Genomic DNA, 19,838 nt, shown 5'->3' with positions numbered 1-19,838 from the left:
TTTTGTAGAAATAATTTAATAACTGATTTAATTAAAAACACGGTGAAAGAAATTATAAATTTATAATTATAGGAATTGAAAATCTCCATTTCATCTCCTAAAATGTTATAAATCCAATGTTTATCTTACTATAAATTTTGGAAGGAAAAAGAGGAAGTTTCAATCTAATTGATTTCTTTATAACTGTGTATGGGGTTCTACAATTCTACATACTTATTGTTTTTCTCTGTTTATTATAACTTTATAAATGTTTATCACATTATTCCTCACCATAAAAATGTTAGTAGATTATATTTGTATCCAATTGTTAAAGTAATTTTTTGTTAACAAGGAAACAAAATTTATGCTTCTTAAAGAAAATCTAAAAGAAAAGTTATGAAAATAAGTTATGAAAGTAAAGGCGAAAGAAAAGTTTAGTATAATTTTTTTATATTAAAGGTATTTTTGGTGATTTAAAATGGATATGAAAGGAAGAATGTGTATTGAAACAGATATTGAGACGAGAACGAAATGGTTATGTACAAAGCTATCATCATTTTCATATCCAACTTAAAAAAGATATTATTTACATTTATGCTGTACTTAATGAATGTGAAAATTTCCCGTAAGATAAAATGGTTCTGAACGACTGGTTTGTTTGGGATGCATTCCAAAACAACTTTTTGTTCAGATCAATAGGCAGAAGATGTGAGTAGACATGAATAAATCTAAAATTGTCTTTGCTCCTTTATACATATCACTTTATATAAGAAATAGGAAGGGTTTGAAATATTATTGTTCATTAAAATATAATCATATTTTTGTTTTCTTTTCTCCTGATAACGTACGTAGATCATTTGCTTTAAATTCTTATCAAATATTTTGCAAATAAACTAACTCAAAATGAAAGATAAACATTTAAACACCGAAAATCACCAAATAAATACTTTATAAATTACCCATGGAAACAGGATACGTAAGAAACGGGATTTATATCCTGTCTGTATTTTAAAGAATTCAAAATTCGAAACACAGAAACTGAATATGCAAACTGAACTTGTGCATCAAGAGAGCATCTTTCACTCATTCTGCTGTGCGTAAATAAATTTGACCAGTATTCGAAGCCTCATAATTTACATATTTCTAAAAATGGTAACTCTAACCCTCAAAATGGAAAATTTAATTCGAATGACCTTCATAACTATTACATAATTCTTATGGAGAGATATTGTAGGATCAATTGATCGAAATACAAAATAACTACTGAGGGGTCTCACTGGATGGTTCCTCCGCACTGCTGCTGTGAACCAACTGATCAAAACAAAATAGTCATGCAGATAATAAGCTATATGTTTAAAAGAGAAAGATGAGAAGGTTCGAGAGACAACATTGATAGAACATATGTTTACCAAGGATCCCAGTTGCTCGTATGCTTCCATAACCTTTGGATCTTCCTCATCTTCATAACCGATTTGTACTATTCTAGGTCCATTTACAGACCAAAAGGCCCTCCGACCTGCATCCTACAAAACAATGGAAGTTCACAGCAAAATTTGATGCATAGAGAAGAAATATATCTCGCATCTAATCATAAAAACACATGAAAACTGAACCAGGTGACAAGTCGAAGCCACGCATTACAGGGTAAATAGCCCTTAGGAAAGACGGATTAATAAAGTTCAGAAGTAAATTACTGCAGTATAACATATTGACACGATTTTCAGAAACATTCTTAATAAGTTAACGCTCCCTGGTAAATAGCGCAATACTTCTTTGTGAATCTTAACTCTTTAAATATGGAACATCAACATAACGAATAGGAATGTTAAGAGTATAGCTCCTAAATGAACTACTCACAAAAGAAGTAGACCTGAAGTGCTGTGAAAGACTAGGATGGGATACAAAACAGAATGCTCTAGATTTCTAGCAAATATCAATCCAGAGACCAAAACAAGAAGTTGTTAAGTCAAAATCGTCTATAAGACTCATGTCTAAACACTGTTATGTTTTGAAGTTTAATCAAATAACATTAAACGAGATAAGAATATGAAAATGCTTTAGAAGAATAGGATAGACAGAGACATAAATATTAGGCTCAAAATCCCTAATCATCCAATAACATAGAAAAGCCTTAAAAAAACACTTACCGTCATTTGAAATGCAAAATAACTAAGTTAAAGCTTTCAGACGCAATGTTAAACTACTTACAAGTCAAAGCGTCTATGAGAATTATGCTAAACGCGTAAACTATACTATATCCAATGGTAATCAGTTGAACTCTCAAGAAATGAAAAGGTATCGAGACAATATCTTTGACTAAAACCTTTAATAGTCTCAAACAGAAATTCAAACACAAGTAGAAAACAAAGCTTTCTAAACGCTCTAGCTTTAAAAAGGCAATATCTCAAAAAGCGTTTACAAGGGACTAGACGATACTATGAGCTAAAACCTTTACTTCATCCAATGATGAAGTTCTTACTCAATGTTTGGTATCTTAAAGAAAAGCTGAAATGATAAATGTTACCTCAACAGTAGAAAATGTAAAAAGCACTTTTGTTGTTTTGAACAAGCATTAAATATCATTAAATGTTCAATGTTCAAAACCAACAAAAGTGATAAGAGATAAGACATATATGCTGCATGCACAATCTACTCTATTCTATGCAGATAACCTACTACATGCATTCACATGCTTTATTTGAAATATATCAGAAGTAAACATTAGAGACAAAGAAGACATTCACAGAATTTTCTTTTCATAAGAAGTCATGTTTGAAAGATAGTACAACCTACTTCGAGCAAAATACTAAAAAAGCAAGCTTGCTATGATAAGTTGACTTTAACCAACGATTGTTTCACAAACAAGACAAAAAAGTCACAAGATTCAATATCATTCCTACAAAAAGAGTTTAGAAGAAAAAGGGCAGAGAAGAGCCTTTAAATAGAAGATCTTTCAAAGAAATAATCAAGATGATAGCTTACAACGAAAATATCATTCCTACAAAAAGCGTTTAGAAGAAAAAGCACAGAGAAGCTCAAGCTCAAAGAGAATATCCAAGAGAAAAAGAAGTCAAACAATACTCTCAAGCTTCATTGTAATATTTGCTTATTGTTGTAAGAGAAAAGAGAGAAACACCCAGCAAGTCTATAGACTATATTGTATTGAACACATCCTCTCTATGAGAGTAACTATCTAAACGACTTGTAAGAAATCGGTTGATTGCAATTTTGAAGAGAATTAAAACACTTGTATAACTCAGGCAAGTTAAGAAATCTAGGCAATGTATCAAAGGATATCAGGATTGTCTAGTACTAGGAGTGGTGAAACTCAATTAGTCTAGGGTAACAGGAGATATTTGCTGACTGGGGATACCAGGAGTGGTGAAGAATACTACACAACCAGAAATGAGTGAAACTCAACTACGCAGCGTATCAGAAGATACTAGGAGTGCCTAGGGATATCAGGAGTGGTGAGAATACTCAATTTTAATCTTGTTGAAGATTATAATAGAACCCTCTAAGGATAGAGGAGACTGGAAGTAGCTCAATTGGAGTGAATCAGGATAAAAATATTTGTGCATTTATTGTTTACTTTTGTCTCAACGCTCCTCTTATAAAACCTGAAGTTGCACTTTAGTTTTGAATACAAGAGTTTCCCATACTAAACAATTGCTCAGTAAAAGGAAGTTCTTACAAACACTGGAGTGAATATTCGTAATAGTACGTGAAAAGAATTTATTGTTTGAAATCATTTACAAGGTCGAGCGTTTAACAACTACTTGAAAAATCTTGTACTCGACGAAAGTGCTATATCAGGATGATTGTGAAAAAGATTTTCCATTAATACTATTCAACCCCCTTCTAGTGTTTTTTAGATACTCAGAAGTATCATGGCATTGAGAAGAAAATCTTCCTTCCTCCAGACATATTGAACCCCCACCAAGCCTGTCAGACTAGTGTTTTGACTGTATAGAGATGTGGTTTGGTTGATGACTGGTAGAAAGAGAACATGGCAGCATAAATAGTGTATCACAAAGAAGCCCCCTTAGAATGGATCAGTAGAAATTCCAAAAAGAATATAAAGATTTTAACTGTTAAACGTATTATTACATTACATTGGTCAAAAGACTCAAAACCTTTGCTCCAAATTCAAACTCAAATCAATAATAATGTATAGTGGAAATATAAAAATTCCTACCAATTATGCCAAAACCCCTAAGGCATAGTTAAGTCATCATATAAACTAATTGCAGGTGCAACCAGTTAATGAATTCACCATCTTGCTAACTAAGGATATATAAGTAATCGTCTCCAACACTCATCCCAGGGGGAAAGGAGAAAGTTCTTATGGTAGACCGATAATATGATTATATATTACATGACAGAATTCTGGTGTGTAATCGAATCGTAAACCATTGAATATACCAAAAGTCAGAAAAAAAATACTTTTCTGCTAGCATTGCAAGAGATACTGAGTCATAATGTGTTTAGTGTCGATAATGCGCGTGCTAAATTCCAAAACACATTTCTCTCCAAAACCCAGTCTGATCAAATATGTAAAAAAGAATGAGAAATAGAAAAATTAAGGGAGCAAAAAGTCCAAATTTACCTGCAATATGATTAAGTATATGGCTTCCAAGGCCTGAATACGAATTTCTGGATCATTAACAGGTTCACGATCAATTGAGAGTGCGGTCCCAAGTTCAAGTGGCATTTTCGATCTGTCTTGTTCACTGTAAATCTGCATAGAAAGTAATTAATCAATGCAATTCACACAAAAATAAAGTTCAATACTCAAGAAGAGTACACTCTGAAGCTTAAAGGATATAATATTAAAATGATCTCATTATTGCACAATAAAACGAATAAAGAATTTTAAAAAACTGAGCTTATATTTTCCTCTCGTAATGAGAAGGACCGACTCATAGTAGACATTAAGGTTCATTTGGATTAGGGAGTGGAAAATGAAAGAAATGAAGAAAAAGTGGGTGATAAAATAATTTTTTTATATGTTTAAATTGTTAAATTAATTTTTAAACATATTTTAATTTTAATTAATTAATTATTTTAATACAAAATATATATTAACAAAATATTATATTTATTTTACTAATTATTTTAATTATTCATTTTATTATAATAATACAATATATTTATAAATATTTATTATTTTATATTACATATTAAGTTAAGAGTATATAATATAATTAATTGATAAAAGATAATAAAATATTAATAATTATCAATTTACCTCGGATACGATAATCCATTATGCTTGCGTTTACTAAACTTTCTCAGCTTTTCTCTGCTCATCAGGTGGAAAAGTTTACAAAAATAACTTTTCTCAATTTTTGTATTTTTTTTCATTTTTTTTTTTTTTTTGTGCTTTCTTCGCAAATCAGAGTCCCCTTGTTTCCCGGGAAACAAACAGGAAGTTCTTCATGATGCAATTATAGGCATCAGGTAAACTACAGCTTACTTGATTGAAAATAGTTTATCTTCCCTTTTTTGGTAGTTAAGTAAATTGGGTAAGGTGGGAGGAAATCTATTTCTTAATATGCAACAATGCTTTGAGGTAAGAAAAGGTAAATCATGTAACCTTGTTGCCAGCTACAGGAAGAAGTAACGCAGGCCAGAGAAACTCTGATACCAAGAGCAAATTTTGAAGCTGACTCTCAGCCTCAAAGCAACAGTTGCGAATAGTTCCAGAGACCTCCAAATATTGCAACAAGTGTCAGAACAACAAAGTTATGTGCAATAAAATTTGACTCACATAGAGGCACCCATGTTGGCTAAGCCTTTAGAAATAGTAACCGAAAATAAACATAATCAATGTTACATTTACCGTATTGAATATAGTGAAAACTCCCTTGGTTCAATATTCACATAGGGTCCTTTATTTATAATAAAACAAATATGGGCTAAGCCCAAAATACAAATAAGAAATAATAACAAACTAACTAAAGATAAAAGATGAATATAAACTAAAGATAATATCTTTAACACTCCCCTCAAGCTGAGCATACAGATTATATGAACCAAACTTGGAATAAATAAACTCCATTTGAAAAATATGATCTGTCTTCAAGTGTGTGCGGCAAACAAATGTGCAATCATAGGTCGACAAACAACTAACAATAGCTTATGGATTGGACAGTGGTGGACAACTGCGAAACTTCAACTAGTACCGTGAAACTTCAAGTAGGATGACTTTGACAAAGGAGATTTCCATAAAAGTGGATGAACATTGGTAGAGAGCGACAAACTACACGGACTAAATTGCCATCACTGTCTGATGGGGCTTGTAGTGGCTGAAAGCGACCAAACTGCAGGGACTAAACTGTCATCAAGTAAGGATGGGCCTACAGTGGACAAACTGCCATCAAGTAAGGACGAGGCCTACAGTGGACAAACTACAGGGACAAAAATTGCCATCAAATAAGGATGGGGCCTACAGTGGACAAACTGCAGGAATTGCCATCTCTGACTGGTGGGACTTAAAGTGGCTAGAAAATACTCCCCCTCACGACGAACGACGAAAATGACGATGCGCCGATGACAAATCGTGAAAGTGGAAGATCATAATGGTCTCCTTTATTCATCAAAGCACCCAAAAACAAATTTGACAAAGGGTTGGTAAAATTATTGACTAAGATTTTGAATCTCACAGAAATAGACTCCCTGAACAACCTTCAATCGATGACTTTGGTGTTGAAATTCTTTGGTGTTAACCACATACTATCCTCGAAAACTTGTAAATAAATGACAACTACTACAACTTACAAAGCATAAGGATGACAGATGACATCAAAAAGCCGAAGACAGATTGGAGTGCTGGACTATTCCCAATGGTGATACTTAGCACTATATCACAAGAAGTATGGCCAAACCCGAGCCCAAGAATTCTGCAAATGATTGGAAGCTACTGAGAATGCCTATGGTTGGGCATTAAAGGAGGGAAAGCACCAATTTTAGGTACTGGTCCAAAAGAGCATGGCTAGGCGAGGCACTACAAGCAAGGCTAAGAAACAAAACAGAATTCTAAAAGCTAAATTCTAAAAGACGAACTTGGCTAGGACAATTAACTGGACTGCCCATTGAAATATAAAGACACAAGTTGAAAAAGAGGCTTTTAAGGGGCCGCCGGTGGCGGCGGCCACCGTCCAATGGCGGCAACAAAGATAGAGTAGAAAAGGATCAAAAAATATGCTCTGATACCAAGTTGAATATAGTGAAAACTCCCTTGTGTTTAATATACACATAGGGTCCTCTATTTATATTAGAACAAATATTGGCTAAGCCTAAAATACAAATAAGAAAAAATAACAAACTAACTAAAGATAAAAGATGAATATAAACTAAACATAATGTCTTTAACAACATAAGCAATTTCATTAAGTGGAAAATCACCAAGAACCAAACAATAGCAAGGATTAATTTAAAGAACACTCTTTTATGGCTAAATAGTTTTATTCATTAACTAATACTATTGTGAAATTAAACAATCTCACTGGAACGGATTCAGAAAATACAAGAATGTTTAGTGTTGGGATAATTATTAAATCTATGTAAGATAGTGTAATTATCATTAAGTCTAGAGTAGGGAGAAGTCTGAGTGTACCTAGTTTTGTGTCTGGTGGTCTAGGACAGTCTTTTGATCTTTTATTATTAATTGTATCAACTCTTCTTCATTATAAATAGAAGATCATTAGAGGGGTCTTTTAAGCCCTCCAAAATATTAATTTTTTAATCCTAAGTTAGTATTAGAGCGGTTGATCCCACTCTACCTGTCTCTATCATCTCTAGAACTGTCTTCGCCACCAATTGTCGGCCACCGTAGTTTTTGTTGGTGATCATCGGGTCTGAAGCGCCTCTTTGAGCAACGGCCAACCCCGCCGGTACTAGAAGCTAGTTGTCCTCCATACGCTCAACCTAAGTCCACTACTGCTAGGCACGTAACACCCACATGCTACCTTCCACTCGTTGGAACTTTGTCACCGCAATGCATTAGGTGTACCTAGTTTTGTATCTAGTAGTCTAGGGTAGTCTTTGGTCTTTTGATCTTTCATCTCCCCATTGTATCTCATTTTCTATAATTATAAATAGAAGATTATAAAAGGGGTTCTTTAAGCTCTTTGAGACATCTAAGGTTGATCCACTTCTCTCCCTTTTTGATCTTCACAGCAAGATTTGTTGTTTGTTGAGCATATTATGCCACCTGTTATAGCACCGCTATCGAACCACCCATTAATGTCAAATCCTATGCTCAAGATGTATATACCTCGACATGAGGGAGGTATGTCATTTTGTGAGGTTGAGTTAAGCTTAAAGTCCACTTCTTAACTTGGTATTAAAGTCATTGTTAAAGTCTATTCTAGCGAGATTTGTTGTTTGCTGGACATATTGCTTCACTTGCTATCGGACCACCCATTAATGTTAAGTCCTATGCTCAAGATGTATATACTACGACTTAACGAGGATGTGTTAAAAGTCTCATATTGACTAGAGATAAGGCCAATTTAGAGTACATGAGTGGGTGTAAACCTCATCTTACAAGTTGGTTTTGTGGGGTTAAGTTAGGCTTAAAGTCCACTTCTTAACACATACAACAAGTCCTTCTTAAAGGCCACGGGGAGTCTGGTATGATATACAAATTTCGTCGCTCATTATATGGCCTCAAGCAATCACCGCATGCTTGGTTTGAAAAGTTCAGCTCAATTGTTCAAAATTTGGGCTAAGGCATAGTGAAGGATCACTTTGTCTTTTAATATCATACCTCTCTAGGAAAATGTGTTTACTTAATAGTATAAGTTGATGATATAGTCATTATAAGAAATGATATTATTGGAATATCTTAACTGAAGGAGTACTTGTGCAAAGATTTTTCAAACCAAGGATCTACTTCCATGTGTTTACTTAATAGTATAAGGATCTTGGGAGCCTTAAATACTTTTTGCATTGAAGTAGCTCAATCAAAAGACGGAGTTGTAATCTCTCAAAGGAAGTATGTTTTTGATATCTTACAAGAAACATGTATGATTGACTGTAGACCATTAGATAGTCTTATGGACCCAAATCAAAATATTAACAACAAAAGAAGGTGAATTATTCTCTGACCTAGAAAGATATAGGAGGCTGGTTGGAAAATTGATTTACCTTATTACAAGGCTTGATCAATCTTTTGTCGTTGGAGTGATCAATCAATTTATGCAAGCTTCATGTGTTGGCCAATTGAATGCTATCATTCGCATTCTAAGGTACCTCAAAAAGGTTCAAGGACAAGGTTTGTTATATGAGGATAGAGGAAGCGTTCAGGTCTCTAGGTACTAGGTATTATGTTTTCCTTAGAGGAAATATTATTTCTTGGAAAAGTAAGAAACAGGATGTAGTGGCCCAATCGACTGCTGAAGCTGAATAAAAGGCAATGGCATCACTAATGTGTGAACTTATATGGGTGAAGCAGATCCTTCTAGAACTTAAATTCTATGAAATCCAGACTATGAAGATGTAATGCAATAATCAAGCTACTATCCACATTGCATCAAATCCAATGTTTCACGGAAGAACTAAATATATAGAAATTGATTGTCATTTTGTTCAAGAGAAGTTGTTGACAAAAGAAATATGTACTGCGAAGCTGAATAAAAGGCAATGGAATCACTAATGTGTGAACTTATATGGGTGAAGCAGTTCCTTCTAGAACTTAAATTCTATGAAATCCAAACTATGAAGATGTAATGCAATAATCAAGTTACTATCCACATTGCATCAAATCCAATGTTTCACGAAAGAACTAGATATATAGAAATTGATTGCCATTTTGTGCAGAAGTAGTTGACAAAAGAAATATGTACTGGGTTTGTTAGATCAAATGACTAACTTACATGTGTTACCAAGTCTTTATGGGGACCTAGGATTGAGTTTATTTGTTCCCAAGATTGGTACATACAATTTGTATACTCCAGAGAAGGAGTGTTGAAATAACTATTAAATCTATGTAAGCTAGTGTAATCATCATTAGGTCTAAAGTAAGGAGAAGTGTGTTGGGAACTTCTTCCAGGTGTACCTAGTTTTGTGCCTAGGAATCTAGGACAGTCTTTTGATTTTTGATTATCAATTGTATCAGCTCTTCTTCATTATAAACAGAAGATCATTAGAGGGGTCCTTTCAGCCCTCCAAAATATTATTTCTCCCTGTTTTTAGTCTTAAGTTTACAACCCCATACATAGAAAACAAAGGCTTCAAGAAAAAATTGAGCACTTAAAAAAGATTTAATGTGGTTCAGTTAGAGTATTAACGAATTCCAATCTACATTCACAAACATTTCACCACGAGATAACTTTCTCTCCCATAAAGAGTTAGATAGAAAACTTTTGAGATTACAATCACTACAAATAAATAACGAATGGTTTCTCTTTCACAGTCAGATGAATTCTCTCTCACCAACATGTTTTAACATAAGATGTCTATCTATCCATCTATCTGTATATATTCATATATATCCTATATAAAATAGTTGGAATAAACCCTCTGAATCATAAATTTCGTGACTCGAGACGCACACTTCCGACACTATCTAACTAACTAACTAAGAAGTGGGCTATCAGACAATACAAGCTGCAAGTCAACACAGCAAAAGTACATTAGACACTTACCACAAGACAATCAACACAGTACATGATACACACCTATAGATTTAATTTCTAAGCCATTATAAGCAAATACCAAGTTTAAAAGTAACACCAGTCCATGTGCCAGTAATGTACGCCCCATCAGTAAAGAACTCATGGGGAAGCAACTAAATCATCCATTGAGGCATTGAAAACTTCTTTCAAAAGTAGTTTAAAAATCAGAACAGAACATTAAAATATCAAGTACTTCCTAATTCAATTAAATATAAAACTATTCAAAAGGCACCCAATACCCGAGGCTGGGAAACAGTAATCATTTTGAGTGTATTTATTGAGCATACCCCTTTCTTTCTCAATGAACTGTTTGAATCAAACTGTCTGGTTATCTGCTTCAAGAGACCCCGTTTTGGATCAAGTAGAAGCTTCCTCCCTTCCCGCTGCTTGGATATGTTAACAAGTATTGAACCAACATGTTCAAAAGCATCATCTGGTATAAAAAACACTTTCACTGTATCAGAATTACAATAACTGAAGAATTACCAACAATCACAACAGCCATGTAAAAGGTGCAAAAAAAATTTCAAAATGAATCTACAAAAAGAGAGCCAAGTTTTCTAGTTTCACTTTTTTCAAGCCGCTTAACAGCCAAATTTTGTGTCCATATACTTGTTATTTAGTTTCTTAAAAAAGTGAAATTTTAAGTTTAACTTAACACTACAAAACCGACTTAGTAATGTGAGATTATGTCCACCTACATCTTATAATTTAGGTCATATCTCTAGTCAATATGGGATTCCAAACACACTTCCTCACATTGAGAACTGGACATTTTGAGTGTAGGAGAAACCCAATAGTAGGTGACATGCTTGGCTCAACAAATTTAATTATGATAGACTCTAAATACCTCTAATATCATAATAAGAAAATAGACTTTAAGTCTGACTCAAACTCACGAAACCGATTTCAAAATGTGAGGTTTGCTTGCATTTATATATTATAATTTGGTCATATTTTTAGCTCATGTGAGATCTCCAACATAATTATTTGAAAAGAAACCACATCTTTGAATCTGAAGTCCTAATATAGGTGTCTCACCTCAGCCTACAAGGAAACTTTAGAACTCAATAACACATCGCAGGATCCAAATAGCTTAAGATTAACTATCTATAGACACACGTGGCATGAAAAAACTTCTCACAAAATATTAAGCATAATAATTATCCTAAGTAGAGAGGGACTCACCGTCACTGTCATGGGTGGTTCTACAAAACGATCTAACAAGCTTCATAACATACAATCCATGCACTTTCTCATCTTCAATCTGTTAATCACAAGAAAATCACTGATTAACAGCAAAATAAAACGGATCAAGTCTTGTTCTGATCAACTTCATCATAAATATTTTATAGGAGAAAAGAAGAAAGGTAAAATACATTGAACTCCTCTCATAAGCTAAAATCAACATATGTCCTCCAAATTTCTGAGAAGTCAGATGAGACAACCTCTATAACAGTTAAAATGTATAATTGGTTTTCACTCACGGGAGAAGTAGAATTCATTTTTATCCTCTCTTTTTTCTACAGTAAAATCAGAGTAAGTTACCCAAAAACAACCTAACTTAAAAAAAGAACTACAATTTCATTTATCGTATCCTAACGTGACTCGCTCCTTTCAAGACTTCAAATGCTCATAGCTTTTATGATGATCGTATATATTTAGCATACCAACAAAACTAATGATAACAAGTCTGAAACATAAACATTTTTTCCCATTTGAAAATTGTGTTCAGATAAATAAAAGCACGCACCTGAAGCACGGCAGTGACACCAGCATCAAGTTGAGTGAGGTTGACCAAAAGCATGACAAGCAATTGCGCAATACCGCACTCGGGCTTGTACAAAACATCCATCGTTGTTTTCACTATTCCCAATCGAACCATCGCTTCGGCTAGACTCGAATTCTGCGACAAATTCACCAGGGCCTCCGCCGCAGCCTCCGAAACCTCCTGAAACGGCACGCCGTATTTAAGTTACGAGAAACAAACCTAGCTAGCACAGGTAGCATAGTGCATGCGCCCGCGTGTTACCTTGGGAAGCGTTATGAGGCGAGACAACGCGGGTAGGAGGGAGTTTGAATAATTTGCGAGGGACTGCATGCCTTCGACGGAACCGGTTAAGCCGCGAACTATGTCGACGGCGGCTTTTGTGATCTGAAAGGAGAAACCATTATGCCACCACGCATGAGAAACCGTAACTAGGAGTTTGGGAAGAAAGAGTGAAATCAAAGACAAGTGTAAGAGGGTTTACCTGCGGCGAAGGAGAAGATAGAAAGGAGATGAGTTCTTCCATCTCCGTCGCCATTGTTCGCCGCTTTCCTGCTCGGTGGCCGCTGCCTTTGTTATAACGAGGACATTCACTTCTACTTGCTTTATGTGTTTTTTTCGAGTAAATTTGAGAGAAATCTTCAATCAAATGTACTCGTAACAAGGTTTTCCTTAAAAAATATTTTAGTGTATACATTTTACTTTTATAAAATAATTCATATTATTTATTTCATTGATTATAAAAAACAATAACTATCCAACTATCTATAATAAAATTTATGTTATAAATAATTTTTAGTATATACATTTTATTATCATTTATATTTTTATAATTTCAATAAAAAAATTCAGTACTCTATTATACATTTTATATAATTTATTCTCATATATATATATATATATATATATATATATATATAACTTCTATTTTTGTGTTGATATTTATTTTCTAATTTTATTTTTAAATAATTTTTTAAAATTAAAATAATTATTTTATTAATCATTTTTTAAATTTAACTTTTTTATTTGATCATTTATTGATTTAATTATTTTTTAATTAAAAAATTACTTAGAAAACAAATAAATAATGATTTACAATAAAATTATGAAAATAATATACTTTTATTTTTATAATATAATTAATAATAACAATAATAATAATTTTAATATTATTTTATTATCATAAAAAATTTTATATATATATATACTCTAAGAACCTGAAAATAATTAGAAAGTTAATAGGGTAATTAAGTTAATAAAATCAGAAATTTTTTATTTAAAAACATATTTTAGACATCTTGGTGTATTAAAATCTCATTCTCTTTCTAGAACTCAGTTTTCATATTTTCTCTGCCTTCTCTCTATCATATCTCTGCCTTCTCTCTTTAATCTCTTCTCACTGAGCCATCGGATTGTTGATCAGGTGGTGTTCGAGCATTCCCATCGTAGAGGGCTCCGTTTTGAACCGATCACTTTCTTCCTTTTCACCGGTAAGTAGTTCTTCCTTTCTCCTCTGTTGCCTTGGAACCTAGGGCATGCGACTCTACTAGTTGCATGTAGCTAGAAACGCTTTTCTTCAAATCTCTGTCAAATTCTAGCTCTAAGAGTTGTTTTCTACCATCAATGTGGTGGTTTGTAAGGGGTCCTTGATGTGTGAGGTACTATAGAGAAGCGTTCTTGTGAGCTGGGTAGTTCAACTCTGAGGTAAGGGGAGCTAGGATACATTTTTATATTGATTGCATGCGATGTATGCTGAGTTTTGTACTGTTGGTATTATGTTTTGACTTGGAAAGATTTAGTTGCATGTGTTGAACTTTGGGACAGTGGAGTTGGAGTGTGATGTTTGTATACTGTTTGGATGTATTTAATTGTTGTAATGACTATGTTGAAGTGCTTGAGGTGAGAAACCTGTTGTATCAGTGAATAAGTAGGAAACTTGGTGTTCTGTTAGGGTTTAGTTCATTTTGAGAGGAAGTGAGATAGTGATTTTAAGCATTAGAGGTCTAGAGTATTTTTGGGTTGTTGGGGCATACCTAACCAGTGCATTGTGACTTGTTTGAGTCACCAAAGTGGTCCAAATAGGTACAAAGAGTTAGATTTGGGTTTAGGATCTTCAAGTTGTGGAAATTCATTTAGAAATGTAGTAGGAAAGTTTAGGATCAATTAGACAAGTTTAATTAAGTATAAAACACGAATTAGGGGTGTTAGAAGTTAAGGAAAATGACTAAAAATAGTAAAGAGTGTGTGAGTTGCATAATTCTACAGAATTTGCGTTCTGCAGATTATGCAGACTCACTGAGTGAATTGTTTCGCACAACGAGTCACCCTGGCGAGATGCTCTCTATCAAGGCATTCGCACAGCGACTTGGTGCGCTGTGCGAATAGCTAGAGAGGGTTACTCTCTGTTTGGTGATTCGCACAGCGAATTTGGACGCTGTGCGACTGGTGGTTGCCTGGAAAATGCTAGTTTAATTCGAATAGCGAATTTGGGGCGTTATGCGAGGGTTTAGAGTCTGATAATGTGTAGCAGAATTTTCAGTTTAGCATAGTGCACAGACTTGGTGCGTTGTGCAAATGGAGTTTAGCATAGCGCACATGCTTGGTGCGCTGAGCGAATGTGAGTGAGTAAAACCCACTGATTTTGTTATTCGCACAGCGAGTTTGGTGCGCTGAGCGACTTTCCCAGAACCTGTTTTATTCTTTTATTCTTGTTTTATGATAACCTTGAACTATGTTTTGACTATTAGAATGATGTAAAAGTATCTATGATATTGTGTGATCAGTGAGGTTATATGTTTGGATTCAATGTGATAATATTATGGTATTTGGTTGTTCATGTCTTGAGTTAAGTTTCAAAGTGACAATATGGTTGATGGACGTAATACCATGGATCTCAAAGGGAGGTCACATGGTGGTGCCCTATGTTATGGACTTAATTCCATGGATCTCAAAGGGAGGTCACATGGTGGTGTCTTATGTTATTGGACGTAATTCCATGGATCTCAAAGGGAGGTTACATGGTGGTGCCCTATATTATTGGACGTAATTCCATGATTTTCAAGGAGAAGATTCATGGTGGTGCCCTTAGTGTTTAGAATGATTTGCATGATAGCTCAGTCTTGGGGGTTATCCTAGAACTACAATTGTCAATCATTCTCAAGTAGAGAGGATTGAATCATGTCGTGAGTAGTAGCAGGAGGTCCTAGTCTTGGGTACTTCCAGTATGGCTCAAGGTGAGTGATAACGAACTAACCTCGTGAGTGTGGTAGGGTGAAACCCATTGGCAATGGCTTTACAAAGCAGTAGAGGCCACCACGAGTGCATGACCTATCATAGCTCGGCAATTATTCTAAGTCTGGATGAGTCAAGTTTAAAGTGCAACAAGTTATGTTTGTGTCGTCTAGTATATCTGTCCTTACTTGCATGTTGCATGTGATTGTTATAACATGATTGTTGTATATCTAGCTCACCCTTGCTTGTGTGTGTTTTTCTTTTGCAATAATCATCCACTTAGATGTGAGCAGAGATGGATGAGGTACCCCTGGAGCAGGCCCTGGATGGTGATGATGTTGCAGCTTAGTTCGTTTAGGAATTTCTAAATTAAGTTCCATCTTTTTAAAATACTCTAATGCGTTTAAAATTTTAAATTAGGACTTATTTTGGGATGATTGTAACTTTAATATTTTACTTATAATCTACTTCTACGTGTTCTCTTATATTAAAATGTGAACTTACTATATTATATATTTCTATATAATCTGGAATGTTACATATACATAGCAAGTATTTTTAATAGTAAAATTAAAAGATATATTTTATTAATTTATTATTAAAAATCCTTTTTAAAAAATTTTAGTGCATATATTTTTTACAATTTTATTTTTGGGTTTTAATTTATTTTAGTACCTATAGAAAATCCCATAAAAGTAGCAGTTGTTTTGATAGAAAATTAGGAATACCCGTATTATGCAATTATATTATTATAAAAATTAATACGAAAAAGTGGACTCTTTCATATGGTAATATACCATTAATAAATTAATAAAGGAATTTCTTTTTTCAGTATACAGTTTTTTTTTTACAAATTTACCATCTATGTCATTCTAGTACGTCTTCTTTTTTTTCACCCTATAAACATAATCCACCTTATTGGTTTTTCTACCAATAAAAAAAATTGCCCACGACAAGAAATAATTGCCTTAATAGAAAATTACAAATACTTCTATTATTTGATTTTAACATTATAAAAGTTAGAAAAAAAAAGACAAAAATTTTAAAATCCAAAATTTAAAAAAAAAAAAAATTAAGCTTAATAATTGACTTTACTAAAAAGAAGATAATAGTGAAAAATCATACTTTCTATTATACGTTTTAGTCCTACCGTTCACTAGTACTTGCTCATATTTAACATCCCCTAAACTCACACCATTAAAGTAACTATTATAAAAAGAAGACAAAACATACAAACAAACAACACAAAAGTAAGCGTAAACTAATATATCTAAACACATACATACATATAATTAAAGCGTAAATATTACACACCACAAATGAATTAAACAATCATAGGCATGCAGTTCTGACTATCCAGATAAGGTATAAATGTCGAGTTATGGCAGGTCATGCACTTGTGGTGGTCTCTACTGTTCTACAGAGCAATTGCCATTAAGTTTCACCCTATCATACACACAAAGGTTGGTCTATTCCACATCTATACTAGAAGCACCTTAGAGTAGGACCTCTTGCTACTCTTACCGCATGCATCACTTATCTCTAATTGAGAATTAATGATCATTAGAGTGTTAAGATAATCCCAAGACTAAGCTTGCTACATTCATACCAACAACACTTTGATACAACCATTGAGAATTCTCCTTAGAACTCTTCCAAACCTTAATTCCATACCATAACATATTTTAGACCATATCATAGAGTGTTATATAACACATCATACCATTTATATTCAAAAACAGAAGAAAAAAGCAATTAAAACAGCCACGAAGACCTAAACCTACTCACCTAGCGTTAGAATTAGGGCGCCTAATGAGCATAGGATCGCTTAGCGAACAACCTTCACTCGCCCAGCAAGAGCAAAAAACAGTGAGCTCCACCATCCTAGCGAGCTAACTCACCTAGCCACTAAAACCCACTGCCAAAACACTCTAAATACTCAACTAGTAAGCCACTGGCTCGTCCAGCCACTCTGCATAATTCTGCAGAAAACAATTATGTAGAATTTGCACCCTCCCAACTAACATGGCATATCTTAGGCACTCCTACCCCATCCATTTGGTTCTAAGCCACAACTAACCTATTCAAGAGTATGTACCTCAACTCCAACCATGTTTAAACTCATCGTACAAATGAAAATCCAACTCATGTTAACTAACACTCAATTTCATAGACCTTAAATCATTTTTAACTTTTCAAATGTATAACGTAGCAACTTAGGAATCTAAATAAGTCCCAAATGACTTAAGGAAAACCCTTAAACACTCCACTTTGTCTCCTGTCAACACCCAATTTCGTCTGAATCGACTAAATAATAAATCTCTTATGTCATCTTATTTTATGTTATTTTCTTGTATTGTTTGCTTTTATTTTTGTATTTTCATCTTATTTTATTATTTTACTTTTAAGTTTGCTTTATTATCTATTTTCGTTACACTATATATATTATTCTGTTTCGTCTTACATTATTTTCTATATTCGTATTGTTTTACTATATTTTGTTCAGTTCTTTTTTAAAAAAAAAAAGAAGAAAAAGAAAACAAAAAATCCCATAGTCAACTAAGTTTCTCTACAACACAACACAATCGGCAGCAGCAGCAGCGCTTACCATCCAGCAACACAAAGCAACTGCAACATTACACAGTAATGCTCAAAATACTCCAACAGCAAGAGAAAGTTCTGGTTCCTATTGCTAAAATTCTTATGCAGAGTTGCAATCATACATCAAAGAGGGGAAAGGATATCTGAATGGCTTTTCCCAGTTGATTCATTTAAACATAAAGAAGAAAAAAGACAAAGGAAGATCTCAGGTCAGAGGATATGCTAGAGCTCCCATAAGCAGTGCAGCAGAAAAAGAGCTTGGTGGTTTTCAAAATGGGGGGAATCACGTTCATTCAAAGGGGGAGACCTCACGGCTAGAGAGAGGACCTCCATTCTGTCAATGATATTCACCTTTTGGGTCATCCGAGAACGATTTTGGTGATAAAAAGAAGATTGGTTCAGAGAGCAGGGGACTCATCACCATCACCGATCATCACTACATAGAGAGCAAGAAACCTCGCATCGGAGAAAAAGGAGAGACGGTTGCCTTCCTAACCAAAAGGAGAAGCTTCTTGAAATTGTGAAGGTAAGTTTTCGTTTACCTAGGCTCTTTGGTCATGCTCCTCGTAGATATGCTTTCCTTACGCATGCTTTCCTTACGTATGCTGAGAGATGAATAATTGATGTTCGATCACTATATATGGTTACGTTTGCTTGCCTTCCTCCAATGTTAATAAAAAATGCACCCAAAATGCAGTTTCAGTGCCTACAAATTTCATCTATTTAGCTAACAATAAAAGATAGGCATACACTTCCCTAACATCAACACTTCATACCCCTTTAGCACCCAGAAAAGCTGCAAATAAAAGCAAACAAACGCATTTTCATAAAGCAAAACAGATCTCATGCCAATACACTCAAAGCATTCACCTCCTCAGAATTTCCTCACATCACAGGAGCCTATCATTCCCCAACTTACATCCTCATTCTACTCATTTTCCTAATCTCTGCCCACAGTAACAATAGAGACTCCAACCTTTGTCCCCTTCCCTCGCCAGCCACCATCAACCGTTTGGATTCTCTACACTACGCTCACCCGTAACCGCCTCAACAAACATAACCCATCATCCACTACACCTATCATCGCTCAAAATCGCTATTGATGCCCCCATTCACTCGTCGGATACCCCTTTCACCATCCAGATTCACCCGTGGCCATGTTTTGACACTCACGGCTACTACCAACACCCTTCCAATCACCTTTTCTTTCCACTCCCAATTCTCGCATCCTATTCGCCTTCCCCATGAATCCATTTCTCAACTTTACTCATCATTTTCTCATAATCTAATCAACACACAAAGATTCCCGTATCCATTTACTTGCACCCAGAAAGCATCAAAGTCGTAAACAGAAGCATCCAAGTAAACAGAAGCATCTAAGTAGGAAAACAGAGAATGAATAAACCAAATCCCAAACCAATCAGTAAATAAAAAAGATGGAAAAGAGAGGGAGAAGCGTGACATCGGTGGCGTCGATGACGAAACGAATTCCGGCGAGAACAATGGTGGCTAGCTTCGTCGACGGTAGGGTTTCGCTCGTGGCCTGAGAGGCGGTGCTTGGGGTTCGGCAACTG

General features: G+C 34.4%; 1 protein-coding gene across 2 annotated transcripts; it reads right to left on the bottom strand.

The window, feature by feature from the left end:
* Positions 1–1,036: 1,036 nt before the first annotated feature.
* Positions 1,037–13,080, bottom strand: LOC108346703 (uncharacterized). 2 transcript variants are annotated; one of them, XM_017585762.2, is made up of 9 exons: positions 12,917–13,080; positions 12,697–12,819; positions 12,418–12,615; positions 11,853–11,931; positions 10,952–11,097; positions 5,579–5,692; positions 4,589–4,720; positions 1,389–1,502; positions 1,037–1,290 (listed from the first exon to the last, which is right to left on the bottom strand). In XM_017585762.2, exons 1-9 carry the CDS (start codon positions 12,968–12,970, stop codon positions 1,240–1,242), a joined length of 1,011 nt encoding a protein of 336 aa, XP_017441251.1. In that variant the 5' UTR covers positions 12,971–13,080; the 3' UTR covers positions 1,037–1,239. The 2 variants fall into 2 exon arrangements, with proteins under 2 accessions (XP_017441251.1, XP_052732923.1); XM_052876963.1 differs by lacking the exon at positions 5,579–5,692 and having other exon boundaries at positions 12,917–13,072.
* Positions 13,081–19,838: the final 6,758 nt, after the last annotated feature.

The sequence above is a fragment of the Vigna angularis genome, chromosome 1 (assembly GCF_016808095.1).
Source record: "Vigna angularis cultivar LongXiaoDou No.4 chromosome 1, ASM1680809v1, whole genome shotgun sequence".
In the NCBI taxonomy this organism is placed as follows: domain Eukaryota; kingdom Viridiplantae; phylum Streptophyta; class Magnoliopsida; order Fabales; family Fabaceae; genus Vigna; species Vigna angularis.
This window is presented reverse-complemented; position numbering and strand designations above follow the sequence as displayed.